At 37.5% G+C, this 13,724-nt stretch overlaps 1 protein-coding gene across 1 annotated transcript; it reads left to right on the top strand.

The window, feature by feature from the left end:
- Positions 1–3,044: 3,044 nt before the first annotated feature.
- LOC144434672 (salivary C-type lectin 2-like) lies at positions 3,045–8,712 on the top strand. The gene is made up of 5 exons (XM_078123174.1): positions 3,045–3,086; positions 3,750–3,841; positions 4,299–4,671; positions 5,441–5,523; positions 8,626–8,712. Exons 2-5 carry the CDS (start codon positions 3,775–3,777, stop codon positions 8,652–8,654), a joined length of 552 nt encoding a protein of 183 aa, XP_077979300.1. The 5' UTR covers positions 3,045–3,086; positions 3,750–3,774; the 3' UTR covers positions 8,655–8,712.
- Positions 8,713–13,724: the final 5,012 nt, after the last annotated feature.

The raw sequence follows: 13,724 nt of genomic DNA, 5'->3' as shown, positions 1-13,724 counted from the left end.
CAATGTGTAAAAATTAAAAGTTTGATATTGCACGTACAATAACAAACATTTCACACGTGTATTAATCTTTTGCCAATTAATTGAGTTACAAAACACAGACTTGGCATATGTTGTTTCACATTGATTATTCAAATAGGAAGCCATGATAAAATTGTTTTATAATAAAAATTCCAAAATAAATACCAAATTCTCATCCATATGGCCACGTTTACAAAACACCAGACGAGTTTATTGATCGAAAACCTGTCGATGGTCACACCTTACCCAACAGACCATTTATTTAGCTATATCCACTTAAAATTGAACCGACCAATGTAATGAAAAAAGAATTTGATTAATGTTAATAAACGATAAGTATTCTGGTGGAAAGTTTAATTTGGAGTGGCAGATCAAACAACGGAATGAAACTTCCTCAGATGTTATGTATTTTATTATTTATCTGCTACCTTCTTTATTAAATCTTACCCAAAATAAAGAAAATCTGATCGTGGAAGATGAATATTATTTTCTATTCTTTATTTTTGATTGTTGTCATGGATACGATTAATGTATTGTAATGAGTATGTCATTGTGAAAAATGCAGACACATTTCCGTTCCTTGTATAGCCAAATCGTTTTTTCACCTCAAACATTAAAGTGTGCAGTATTATCAATATTTGAAAAAAAAAAACATTTCCGAAAAAGAGAATAGAGTTGAGTTAGGAGATTGGGAGATAGTGATCCATGGTAATGCAATACACGTGCACGTGTACAAAGTCTTAGAGTAGCGTCTCGATCACACTCTATTAGACTACATTGTATATCTAAGGCTTCAGTTCCACTTCATTACTTCGTTACCATCTAACTAGTATACCAGAGGTACAGCTACGATGAATCATATCGTACAAAGTGACACCACGTACGAAGAGACATGATCCATATTTTATCTGGATTATTGTGTTACTGTCATACATACAGCAAGATACTCAAAGATATACCTCCTCAACAAGTGAAAGTCAAAGTACTCAATACGCTGTTCAGCTTGCTAAAACTTAGGCTGGGATCAGCATTTACGGCAGGGGGGGGCGAAATTATTTGGTCAAAAATTTGTTCGCAGCCCCCCTCCCCCTCGCGCTCTCAAAGAATTCATGCCACTCCCCGAAATGAACCCAAGAATATTCATAGCCCCCCCCCCTTCAGGCCACACATATTTTAATGTGTAATTATACAGTACCGCCCCGCTCTACTTCAAAGGTGGAAATCAACTTAAGCGTTTAAATACATAACAATGAGGGGCTTTGTGAAAAAGGGCTCACATTAAGCTGTAACCTATACTTGGAGATCCTTAGCAAGCAGAGTTTTCTCTTTCAATCTTGATTCTGAGCAGGAACAGCATCCCCCATGACAGCTAGTGGGGAGTGTCACCCCTCCCACAGTAAGCACTTTTTAAAAAAAGAAGACATTTAATGGCATAACATTTCAAGCCATACACATTATGGAAAGCCATAGATTGCTTAAAAATTGTCTTTACTACCCCAATTTTATTCGAGTCAATACATTATTATGCACCTATATGGCTATATTACCTACACTTTAAGTTATATTTTGGCAGACACACAACAGACAGGGGAAGGCATATACACAGTTACATTCGCATGGCTGTCACCAACTCATTACTGAATATAGGTTTTTAGAAGGTATTGCGGCAAAGCCACGAGAAAATTTAATTTACTCGGTAAACGAGGTTTAATTTGGTTCAAGTCATGAGCAAAATATTTCGCCCTCCCTTTCAGACAATCAGAATTTTTGCAGTCCCCCCTTTGAACTCTCAATTTTTTTCATGCCCCCCATTTCACCCCAGCCCCCCCCCCCCCTGCCTAAATTCTGACCCCAGCCTTATCCTAACAACCGCACGCACTCATATATTTGTACTGTCATCTATATCTTTGGACGTAACAGGAATAGTGTAAAATATTTGTTTACTAAACGAGAATCTTACTCGTCACTGCTCTGAACGATACTTGCTTTGGTGGAAGTTTTGGATGAAGTTATCAATCTATGTATGTCATGAAATAAAGATGAAAAATTAATGTAGATTGCATGAACATGATTAAAATATTGCCAGATATGGAAAAGGACTTGAGTCCCAGAATCGCTGCCACCACAGTGAATTGGTTATTCTCCCCTCACAGGGTGAAAGCATTGCATTAATCGATATCTTTGTTTGATCTAACTGGTTGAGCTGGAAGCCAAACTCCCAAAGGGGCGCACATTGTGCACGTCAGAATAAATAATTTATGTTGGTATAGTGGAAAGCACAAATGTTTTCTTGGTGGGGAGTGGGTAAATCATTCACAATGTTTGGTGGGCAGTGGGCTGGTGGGCAAATTGAACAGCTAAACAACCTCCCCACCATTTTTGTTTTGGTCAATGCTATCAAAAACAAACATTTTTGTCTGATACAACACATAATTAATGAAATCCCCAAATCTGCCCTTGGCTAGCACCTGACCACAGTTTCGAAAGTTGGAAACTGATATTTAAGTCCAACTGGTGCCTTGGCAGCGTTGTAATTGGATACTCAGTTTGAGCATAGACCCTCAACCACTGGAGGGTCTATGTTTTAATGTATCGTAACTGTGATGACATAAATTAGGGAAGAAATGTGATTGCAGTTCAAACTTTCATGCGCTTTCAGCTCGGTCGAAAGTATGCGGGTCCGGAGCATGATGGGTAAAGCCTATACATGTAACTCCACAAAGCTTGACAAATGTTAACTGTAAACACTTTATGCTCCAATGCATTTAATTTTTTTAAATTAACGGTGTGTTATTTTATAGTCATCATAGTATGGCGTTCAATATAAACCAAACGTCATCAATGGCATATGACAACCCTTATTTTTATCTGGAAAGTGGAACTCTTGTTTAAACTGTCGATGAACAAATTTACCGTATACTAAAGCACGTATGGTTCTACACTGTCAAAATAACATTAAGCATTAATACAGACTAGGTCATATCCCCCCGTGAAAAACGGCAAACTACTTTGTATAGAAATCTTGTTGACGTGCCAAGCCACTGCATCGTGGAAACTCGGTTTGACAGGTAGGTGAAAGTATCTATATAATAATTCTATAGAGTAATGTATGATACCGCAGAAGAGCAATGGTAATCATCTCAACCATTACCACTTCTGTTTTTCACCAGGCACATAAACTATACATGTAACATAATGACAGTCATGTTAACGTTCTAGCTAGTTTATAGAATTTCAACAACTGAAAGGGTACACAAGAAAGTGTCAGCTTTTGAACTGAAGGGAGATTGCCTTAAATGATTAAATGTGAAAACAATTATATGGAAAATGTATGCAACATTTAAGGGCGAAAATAACATCACTGAAAATTCCAAATTTCTCGTTTTAAGGCAACAATGATACATTTTATATCAGAATATGTTTGCGATGTTAAAACAGACATTAAGCGTGTTAGGTTTAATAGTGAATGGGGTTCGGCAGCTGACGGCAAATGGGCTTACTTTCTTATCGTACTTGGTCATACTTTGCGATGGTAAATTTGGTAATCCGTGGTATTCAAGTAAAGATCGAAGTTCTTTTAGCATCTTTAATACAATAACCCATAATATTACTTTATAGTAAATGGGGTTAGAATGAAGCAGTCGTTCTGTATTCAAGTTGGACGTACAGACAAAAAATGACGCGGATGCAACATGTCATTTGCATACATCACGATCTATTTTTTCTATTAGTAGGAGGCTGACACTACAGGTAACCATGGTAATTCGAGTTCTTCTTGTACTATCGTTTGCATTGTGTGCCATCGCAGGGGACGAGACGATGGGTAAGTTCATTTCGATTTACTACATACATACATACATGCATGCATACATACATACATACATACATACATACATACATACATACATACATACACACACATACATACATACATACATACATACATACATACACACATACATACTAGTACATACATATATACATACATATATACATACATACATACATGTATGCATGCATGCATGCATGCATACATACATACATGCATACATACATACATACATACATACATACATACATACATACACACATGCATGCATGCATGCATGCATGCACGCACGCATGGACGCACGCACGCACGTACGCACGCACGCGCACACACACATACACACGCACGCACGCACGCACGCACGCACACACACATCCATCCATCCATCCATCTATGCATCCATCCATACACACCCCCGACTAATGCTAATGATGTCATCGTTCTTTTACAGCAACCTACAGGTATTGTAGTGACTGCTACACATACAAGATTTCCTGCGGTAGCTTAAATTATATGGAAGCCATCTATGAATGCGAAAATAGTGGTGGTCACCTGGCAGTAATACAGACGGAAAAATTACTGGATAACATTAAGGCTGCAGTCGAGAGCGCCGAAATGAACACGATAGAGTGTAATAACTACGGATTCTGGATTGGTTACGAAGATAAAAATACAGAGGATCCACGCCCATTTGATCACAGTGCTGAAGACTTTGAGTGGATTAAAGACACATGTCCGGTCTACGTACGATGGGAAGATAATCAACCTGATGACAGTGACTTTAACGGTGGTCGTCCTCAAGGACAAAACTGTGTTCAGCTTTGGTAAATACTATAGTATCGTATACTATGCAGTATTCTATAAGAAACAGTCTGCGTCTCTCTGTCTCTCTGACAGAGAGACAGAGAGACAGACGGCAGACATAGACAGATAGACAAGGGTGATATAGAGACAGACATACATATACATACATACATACATACATACATACATACATACATACATACATACATACATACATACATACATACATACATACATACATACATACATACATACATGCATGCATACATACATACATACATACATACATACATACATACATACATGCATGTATGCATACATGTATACATACATACATACATACATACATACATACATACATACATACACACATACATACATACATACATACATACATACATACATGCATGCATACATACATACATACATACATACATACATACATACATACATACATACATACATACATACATACATACAGAGACAGACAGAGCCAGGAAGAAGTGGGATAGACATATAGACATACATACATAGACAGACAGGCACAAACAGAGGACAGACAGAAGTACAAAAACATGTAGATATTAAAGGGGATAGCTGGAGGTAAAACTAAAAGTATTGACAATACAACTTATCACTTCACAGTTTATACGTTCCCAGTACTCATTCAAACTAAAAAGTAGAAAGTTATTTGGAACAATGTTTGTTAAACTGGGAAGGCTGTGAGTGAGAATATTGCACGCTAACTTTTATTATCTTCATTAACTAAAAAAATATTCTCTCTGACAGGTTTCGTAAAGACCGTGATGCAGACGGTGACTATGACGACGATTTCTGCCTCAAAAAGAAAGGATACGTATGTCAATTTGATGGTTAGTTCTGTTTCATCAGTATATGTTGTTGTGTTCCCTGCGTTGATACTGTGTGGTATGGCACACAAAATGATCATTATAATATTAATTAACTATATATATTCCCATTTTTCTCTTTGTTTTTATTAATTAAGCAATTATATTTCTATCGTGTGTCTTTTTAATCAGCTGAACGCATAGTATCAAACTTAACGCGGCAATATAGTATAGTACTAAACTTCCAAAGCGCATACTTTTTCGTCACACAATTCCAAAATTGAAATTGCAAATTACAGTCTACCGTCTCCGAAGCAACTAGAGCTATTCTATTGTTTAGCCTCCTTTGTTGTACAACTTAGTGAATCGCCCAATGTTATGTTTGCATCAAATTGACTAATATCCGTGACAGTATTAGTATTCGATTTTTCATGTATGAATTCCCTTGCTCATCTTCCTTTCCACCGACAAACTTTGAGCTTGGGCTTTGTCCCCCCCCCCACCCAAGAAAAAAAATACACACTTTCTCAGGAAAATGAATTTGAAATGAAAATAGATTTGCAAATGCAAGTGAAAATGAATTTAGAATTTGAAATGAAAATCGATTTGCAATTTCAAGTAAAAATGAAAACGAATTTAAATCGGAGAATTTTGAAAATGCAAGTGAAAATAAAAATGAAATTGATTTGCAAATGCAAATTGATATGGAACAAACCCTTTTCTTTAAAAACAAATTTGATATGAAATAACCTTTTTTCTTTCTTTTTTCTTTGTTAAAATCAAAATTAATTTGTGATATCATGAGCCTCCTCGGTTGCCGTACTCCAGACATTTCTTCTATTCGCTGAGATATTTGTTTGCAGCAGTCCTGGGTATAGATATCCACCTGTAGTCCAGTCAATCTAGCGGAAATATAGGCTGAAATCGGGACATAATTGCAACAGAAATAATTTTTAGCATCTTGCTCAGAATTCTATGCTGAATAACATATCAAAAGTCTAGAAAAATCTAAGTTGGGGAACATGGTGAAAAATGACGTTTCTTAAATATTAGCTAATTAATGAAGATTATAATATTCATGAATACCATTTGTTCAAAAACCAATGCAACTAACATGTCTATGGGTATAGTAGGTCTGAAGGTGAGGAATTACTTTTGACGTAAAACCATTCCTATTGAATTTAAACAGACTTAATGTGAGTATATTAATTACTTTAATTAAGGACAATGATTACATGTAACGTACAATAAGTATACATTTTTAACGCCATTGTGAGTAGTATGTCTATCATTAGGTACTGAAATGGAAAAAGTACTTATATTGATTCAATCAATATCCCAACACCGTTTGTGATCATTACATCGGATTGTATGCATGTCTATAAATATATCTTCATTGGGTGGGTTTACTAGTGCTCCCCTTTGTATTTTAAGGCAACACTGATTGATTTGTTTTTAGATCTACTTTACCATATATATGCTATTATTGATGGTTTAGGAACAAATTGTCATTATCTGCTTATCACAATCGTTCATTTTAGGACGTTTTCTTTATATTTAGTCATTCTAAATGAATGTAAAAGCGCAATTTGTCTAGTATCAATGTGTTTGTTATTTCTTGCATTGTCCATACCCTTTGGTCTTTATGTTTTTAATGTGTTTAAAAGTGAAACAAAACATGTTCATATTCTGTTCTGTCTCAATCCCTGCCATTTGAAACTTTAATTTCTCACCCTTTAGATTGCCTTTAAAGCACTATGACTCGATTACTGACAACATGATTTTCAGTTTGTTAACTTTCGTAAAGATCACTTGGACGGGGGGGGGGGGGTGTTGTTGTTGTTCTGATGAACGAAGTACGTTTATTGAGGTTGTGCAATATATTGTGCGATTGTCCTTAATCCTTGCACAATTTTTTCAAGAGATTTTGAACTCCTATTTTTGTTTGAAAATTACCCCTTCTAAGCGTTCCTAGAGGGGAGTAAGGGGTCTCTATAAGGGGACACGTGATGCAGAATAGGCGAAATTAAGCAAAATGAAATGCAGCTACGATAAATTGCCTTTGTGTCCCATTGATACAGTAATAATTAATTGTTATTGTCTGTTGATTTATATATTCAGTCGGACACATACAGACACAAGACACATGTACTGCTGCTAAGTACTAAGTCTTTATTAGAAGTAAAATATTAACTAAAGTGATCATGTGACATACAGATATGTTGGTATAGATTAAACCATTATACGACAGGTGGTATACATAGTAACATTAATAGTCTGGTTGATAATGACTATAATGTTGCGTTTTCACAGCCTCCTTGACATGTCATGTGACATGTCATTTGTTTCGAACAGGATGTAAACTATATGTAATTCCTGCTATATCAGGCAAATCGTTAAGTTTGACTAATTATTTTAGTCAGTACACAAAGTTTGATTGCATGCCAGATTAGATTGCAAGACTATAACATTATCGTGTCATTGTGGTAAATTGACACAAGCAAGTGATTGACTGAAATGATACTTTCATAACCTTGCTAGGTTTGTTTGCGAAAACAACATTTTATGAATGTAGTATTCCCGCTATGTATGCTAATTAATAAAAACCTCATTTTCACAATGTCCCACTACGTATATTTTTCTTGACTTTTGATATGTTGTTCAGCATACAATTCTTAGTAAGATGCACTAAAATGATTTCTTTTTACAATTCACGAAAAATAAAATGGACTGATTACGAAGTACGAAAACCCCCTTCCCCACCAACGCCACCGCCACCACCACCACCACCACCACCACCACTACCCACCACCACAACCACCGGTGCACCGAGAGAGAGAGAGAGAGAGAGAGAGAGAGAGAGAGAGAGAGAGAGAGAGAGAGAGAGAGAGAGAGAGAGAGAGAGAGAGAGAGAGAGAGAGAGAGAGAGAGAGAGAGAGAGAGAGAGAGAGAGAGAGAGAGAGAGAGAGAGAGAGAGAGAGAGAGAGAGAGAGAGAGAGAGAGAGGAGGTAGTAAATGGAGAGAGTTTCTCTTTTTTGGCAATGTTAAACTGGCAAATTAAGTTCAATTATTTCAAATTAAATTTGTTACACATTCATATTATATGTTATTTTCTTTCAATTACAGCCGAATGCAGCTGCCCCGAGAAGAAATAGTAATTTCCAAAGCACGTGGGTACCAAGCTGTGCATTTATGATATTCTCCAAATCCAAATTCCTCCGTTTCCATCTGTTTGAACTTTTCTTTAAATCGAAAGATTGAAATGGTATACAAACTACTGAGTGGATTAAAAACCATATTTTTAACTTAATAAATAGTAAGCAAGCCAACCGTTCTAAATTTTAACTTCATTTGACTGATATGTAAGACACTAAAAGTTAAAATGGTAATTTTTTCTCAATGTATACGAATAAATAAAAAAAAAACTACAAACGAAGCATGTCAAGAAGTGATTTATTTGAATGGGTTTCATATTCACGTATATACTGTGTACTCTTCGGATTTCTTCTCCTTTAGGAGATACGGTTTAATTTTGAACATATTTTAGTGATAGAATATTAATAATTGTCTATTAAAAACATAATTTCATGTACCTGCACCTTGTATCCTATCAAGGGCTCGCGCCGACCACCGTTCGTTCTATCGTAAAGAGCGCCACCTATGGCCGTAAAACTGACCTGACAGTAAATACCAAACTAAGGATAGTGAAGGATTTCGACTAAAAAGGCTCCAGGTAAAACATACCGTACCACACAGAAACTATGTAACAATCTACAAACCTGCAAATAAAACAAATTCGGGTATGTATAACTATAATGAGCTGCTTTATTTCCACTCTTTCCAGAAAATTGCTTGGAACGAAAAATCATCGGGCAAAGTGCATCACGTGAACATTTATTTAATGTTGGTGACGGTTGAAAATACTAATTATTCTCTATTGAAATTTGTTAATGCAAATGTGCTCGTTTTGTATTTATATCCATTGGACAATTGGTGTCTAATACACATTTCAACATTGAATTGGTTGTTGTATTTGCAAAACTGCAATAAATCTTACTATCTCCCTAATTCTGTTTCCAAAATCATTGTTGGTGTAAGTAAATCGGAAATAGTAAACAATACATGCCAGAATTCAATAAATGTGTATCTCGTGAACTATGGTCCTATCATGTCTTTAATCCTCTATAACTTCCAGCGTACCACAGCATACCACGTACAGTTAAATTGTCAGTAATATGGTCGGCCCTACGTCAGACTTATTTGATACCACACAACATGTAGTGACTTGAGAGAATTGAATGCCCGGTTTAAACGTTTACTTCTCCTCGCGACATTCACCGAGAGTTCTCGCGATTTCTCGTCGCTGTCACGTGCACGGATCGCGACGAGAAATCGCGACACATGAGCTCATATTTACTGCACTTATGAGCCCAAACAACAAGCATTCCAGAGTTTTTTTTAAACTGTAGGTGGGTGTACCTTATTTTTGTTTGAAATGTGGTTGCCATATTAACAATGTCCTGACAATAATCTACCAATAGCGAGGAAACCTATGTTATTTAGTGACGAATGGCCCTGGTTTAAATTAATGTTATTTGGAAGTGATAACAGAGAAAGCACAAACATGAAAAAACCTACTGATCATGACATTAAAACGATAGGAGCGTCGTAAAATTCTAAAACATAAAAAACCAGAATATAAACATGTGAATTTTGTAAAGAATATATGGTCTGACTCTAAGCATTCGAGTAATGTCTTTGGATAGGTCACAAGTTATGCTGATAACCCTTGTCCGAACTCAGCAACAAACCGTAACTCTGGTGTCACATAGTTCACCTTTCTAATTGATTGATAGAAAACTTGTCTGTGCATGTCTGTACCAATAAAGAAGCAGTTCTATTGCTCAGAGTTCAACGCGGAATTTGCTAACTAGACAGATAAAGTTTCTGTTGAAAAATTTGAAAACATTGAGCCAAACACAGATAATCACAAACGTACTTATGATAATATAATTACTTTGGTCGACTTTTACGTCATTAACGTTGTTAAGAGCAATGCCACTTGTCGTTAAAGGATGTTTAAATACTTTAGGCTATGCCAGTTCTTTCGAAGTTCATCCGACCATTATGAGTTCTGGTGTGGTTACTCAGGTTCTTTCAAAATTGATCAAAATTTATAGTGAGCTCTTGCTTCTAAGCTTGTTTTTGTATTATTTTCTTTATTCGTCATCTTACTCTTTCTTTTTTTTTCTAAAGGTATACGATTACTTTGCAGGAATCGATGTGTTGGTTTGCCGCATTCCAACGTGTCAATGTCTAGATATAAATCACTTTGATGTAATGACTGCCGAATTCCGTCACTGCAATACGGCGAGGTTCTTCCCTGCTGACTGTAACGCGGTTGGGGTTTTTCACGTCATCAATCACAACGTAGTGGAGAAAGTCTCCATTAGCGCTGTACTCTGTGATACGATGATTATCTTTATCACAAATGTAGATGTTATCGTTTTCGTCCAGGTCTATGCCACGAGGTGCGCAGAACTGCTCTTCCTTACTCCCCCGAGTTCCAAAGGCGTCAGCGTACTGGCCATCTTCATTTAGTATTTGAATGCGATTGTTACCAGAGTCTGAAATCACCATTCTGTTGTAGCTATCTGTCTTGACTGAGTATGGTTGATTAACCTTCTCTTTACCACTTCCCTTGTAGCAGTGAGATTGGACAAGTTTGCCATCAAGTGTGAACTTCTTGACGCCATGTCGACGCATAGACTGGAAGTCTGTTACTAGAACATGACCGTCTTTCGTCACACATATGCCTTTGGGGTTGGAGAACTCGTTCTTTCCAAAAGTTGCAAGGACATTATTTTGGTCGTTGCAAACAACTACCTGCTTATTACCATCATCAATGGCGAAATATTCGTTGTTGGGACCTACTGCTACATCGACTGGTATGAAAGGCTTGGGGAAGTCTTGAAATACCAATGTCTTCTGTGGTGTGCCATCCCAACTGATGATTTGAAGCCTTCCATTAAGCTTGTCCGCTACCACAAGTCTGCCTTTGTGGTCTTCTATTATTCCATTAGGATATGAGAATTGACCATCCGCTGATCCCTGGCCCCCCATGACCTTGACGATTCCTTCTGGTGGTGCCACTTTCAAGTTAAACGGGGAACCCTTCAATGGTTGGTTGCCAACGGTGATTTTAATCTGATAACTACCTTCTGTCAGAGCTAGGAATGTTACTTCGTGCCTACAGTCCTTTCGATCTCTTACTTGTAATGCCTCCATCACTCCAGTTGGTCCAGTTAACTTTGCCTTGACGCTGTTATATGCAGTGATATCTCTCCCTTTCCAATCTTTCGTAGTGATGAGGATTCTCTCTTCTTCACCAATTCTATATACGTTTTTCAGGGGGGTGACATGGGAATTGGCGCCATCGGCAGTTGTCTCTCTAACCGATCCGATGTCTATCTTGCTGATATTTTCATTGCAGGTGAAATCCAGTTCGCCTCCCTCCTCCGGTACATTTGGTATTTCCAAATGTTGAAGACATTCAATACGATCTGTTACATCTTTGTCTGACATCAGATATTGGGCTGGATTTGCAAGAGTGAGTAACTTCCTTCCGAAAGCTTCTGCGTCTGTTGTCTGGGTCTTTGCTGTTTCTAGTTGGTACAACTGAGCGGTCAGAACTTCTCTTTTAAACTCTACTTTTTCCTTTAGATTTTTCCTGGCTTTTACCTTCATCCTCTCCAAGTGGTCAGTCATGTTTTTCGTGAGTTCTTCTATTTTTCTTTCTGCATCATTACTGTGGCTGTCTAGTCTCTTTAATTCGTCTTTCACTGCGTTTATACCGTCAATGACTTCCTCCACCTTTGTCGAGTGGAAATCGTCCAGAAGTGTCACCATTTCTCCCTTCTTTTCCTCAGACGTTTCATGAATGTACTTATGGACATGATCTGGGGGACGGTGGTCCACCATTGTACACTTCATACACACAGCTACTTCGCACGTGACGCAGTACAGTTCAATTACGCTTTCCGGATGCTTCGTACAATACACTTTTGCTTCACTCAACGTATTCAGACCACTGATGTCTTGTTTAGGTTTGAGTCGATGGGCTTTTGAAGGATTTTCACTGATATGTTTTGTGGTGCACTCTTCACATAAAACGACCGTGCAATCCTCACAGACGACCGATGCCATGGTATCTTCGCAGTAGGAGCACGAACTGTTTGATAGTCGCCTGTTTTTCTCCAGTTTTTGAAGAACTTCGGACACCGAAATAACAAAGTGGGCTTTCTTCAGTGTACCTACACCATCGTCACTGAGCACACAGTATTGTCTGCAACGAGGACATGTTAACTCACCATGATTTCTTGTGACTAGCTCTTTCAGACACCTTGTACAAAACGTATGAAGACATGGTAGCGTTCTTGGATCATCGTACGACTGCTTACACATCGAACATTTTGTAAACTCTTCACCAACTTCGCTGAACAGTGATTCGCCCAGCTTAGGTTTTGAAAGCGCCATGTTCACAGGTTACTGGAACCCACTGTAATGCTTCATGTCACTTGTCTTGTGTTTAATATTTGATAATGTGCCCAGGGGGTGTTACTCTCTTAGATGGGCATTAAGAATGGGACATGAAGTTACTGTCAGGAAATATCATTTTGTAACATCAAGTGCCGAAACGTATTTATAAGCTTATATTAACGGACGACATATGCACGCACGCACACACACACACACACACACACACACACACACACACACACACACACACACACACACACACACACACACACGCACACACACATACATACATATACATACGTATACATACATACATACATACATACACACACATACATACATACATACATACATACATACATACACACACATACATACATACATACATACATACACACATACATACATACATACATACATACATACATACATACATACATACTATATAGACAGAGATGCTACGACAACACATCTCAGATAATCAGATAACTTTTACTTTGAGAGATTAAATTGTAGGAGATTGTAAATGCATATGCTGCATGATGAGGTCACGGAATGATATGATATTTGACACAGGACCATTATACATTTAATGGTTTGTGTTGTATATAGGATTACAATTCGTACGGAATTAACTGTTGGGGGACCTACCCCGAGTTATCCAGCGGGCAGACTTCGGACCTACT

The sequence above is a fragment of the Glandiceps talaboti genome, chromosome 4 (genome assembly GCF_964340395.1).
Source record: "Glandiceps talaboti chromosome 4, keGlaTala1.1, whole genome shotgun sequence".
NCBI classification, from domain to species: domain Eukaryota; kingdom Metazoa; phylum Hemichordata; class Enteropneusta; family Spengelidae; genus Glandiceps; species Glandiceps talaboti.
The sequence above is the reverse complement of the archived record's forward strand: the minus strand, read 5'-3'. Positions and strand labels throughout refer to the sequence as shown.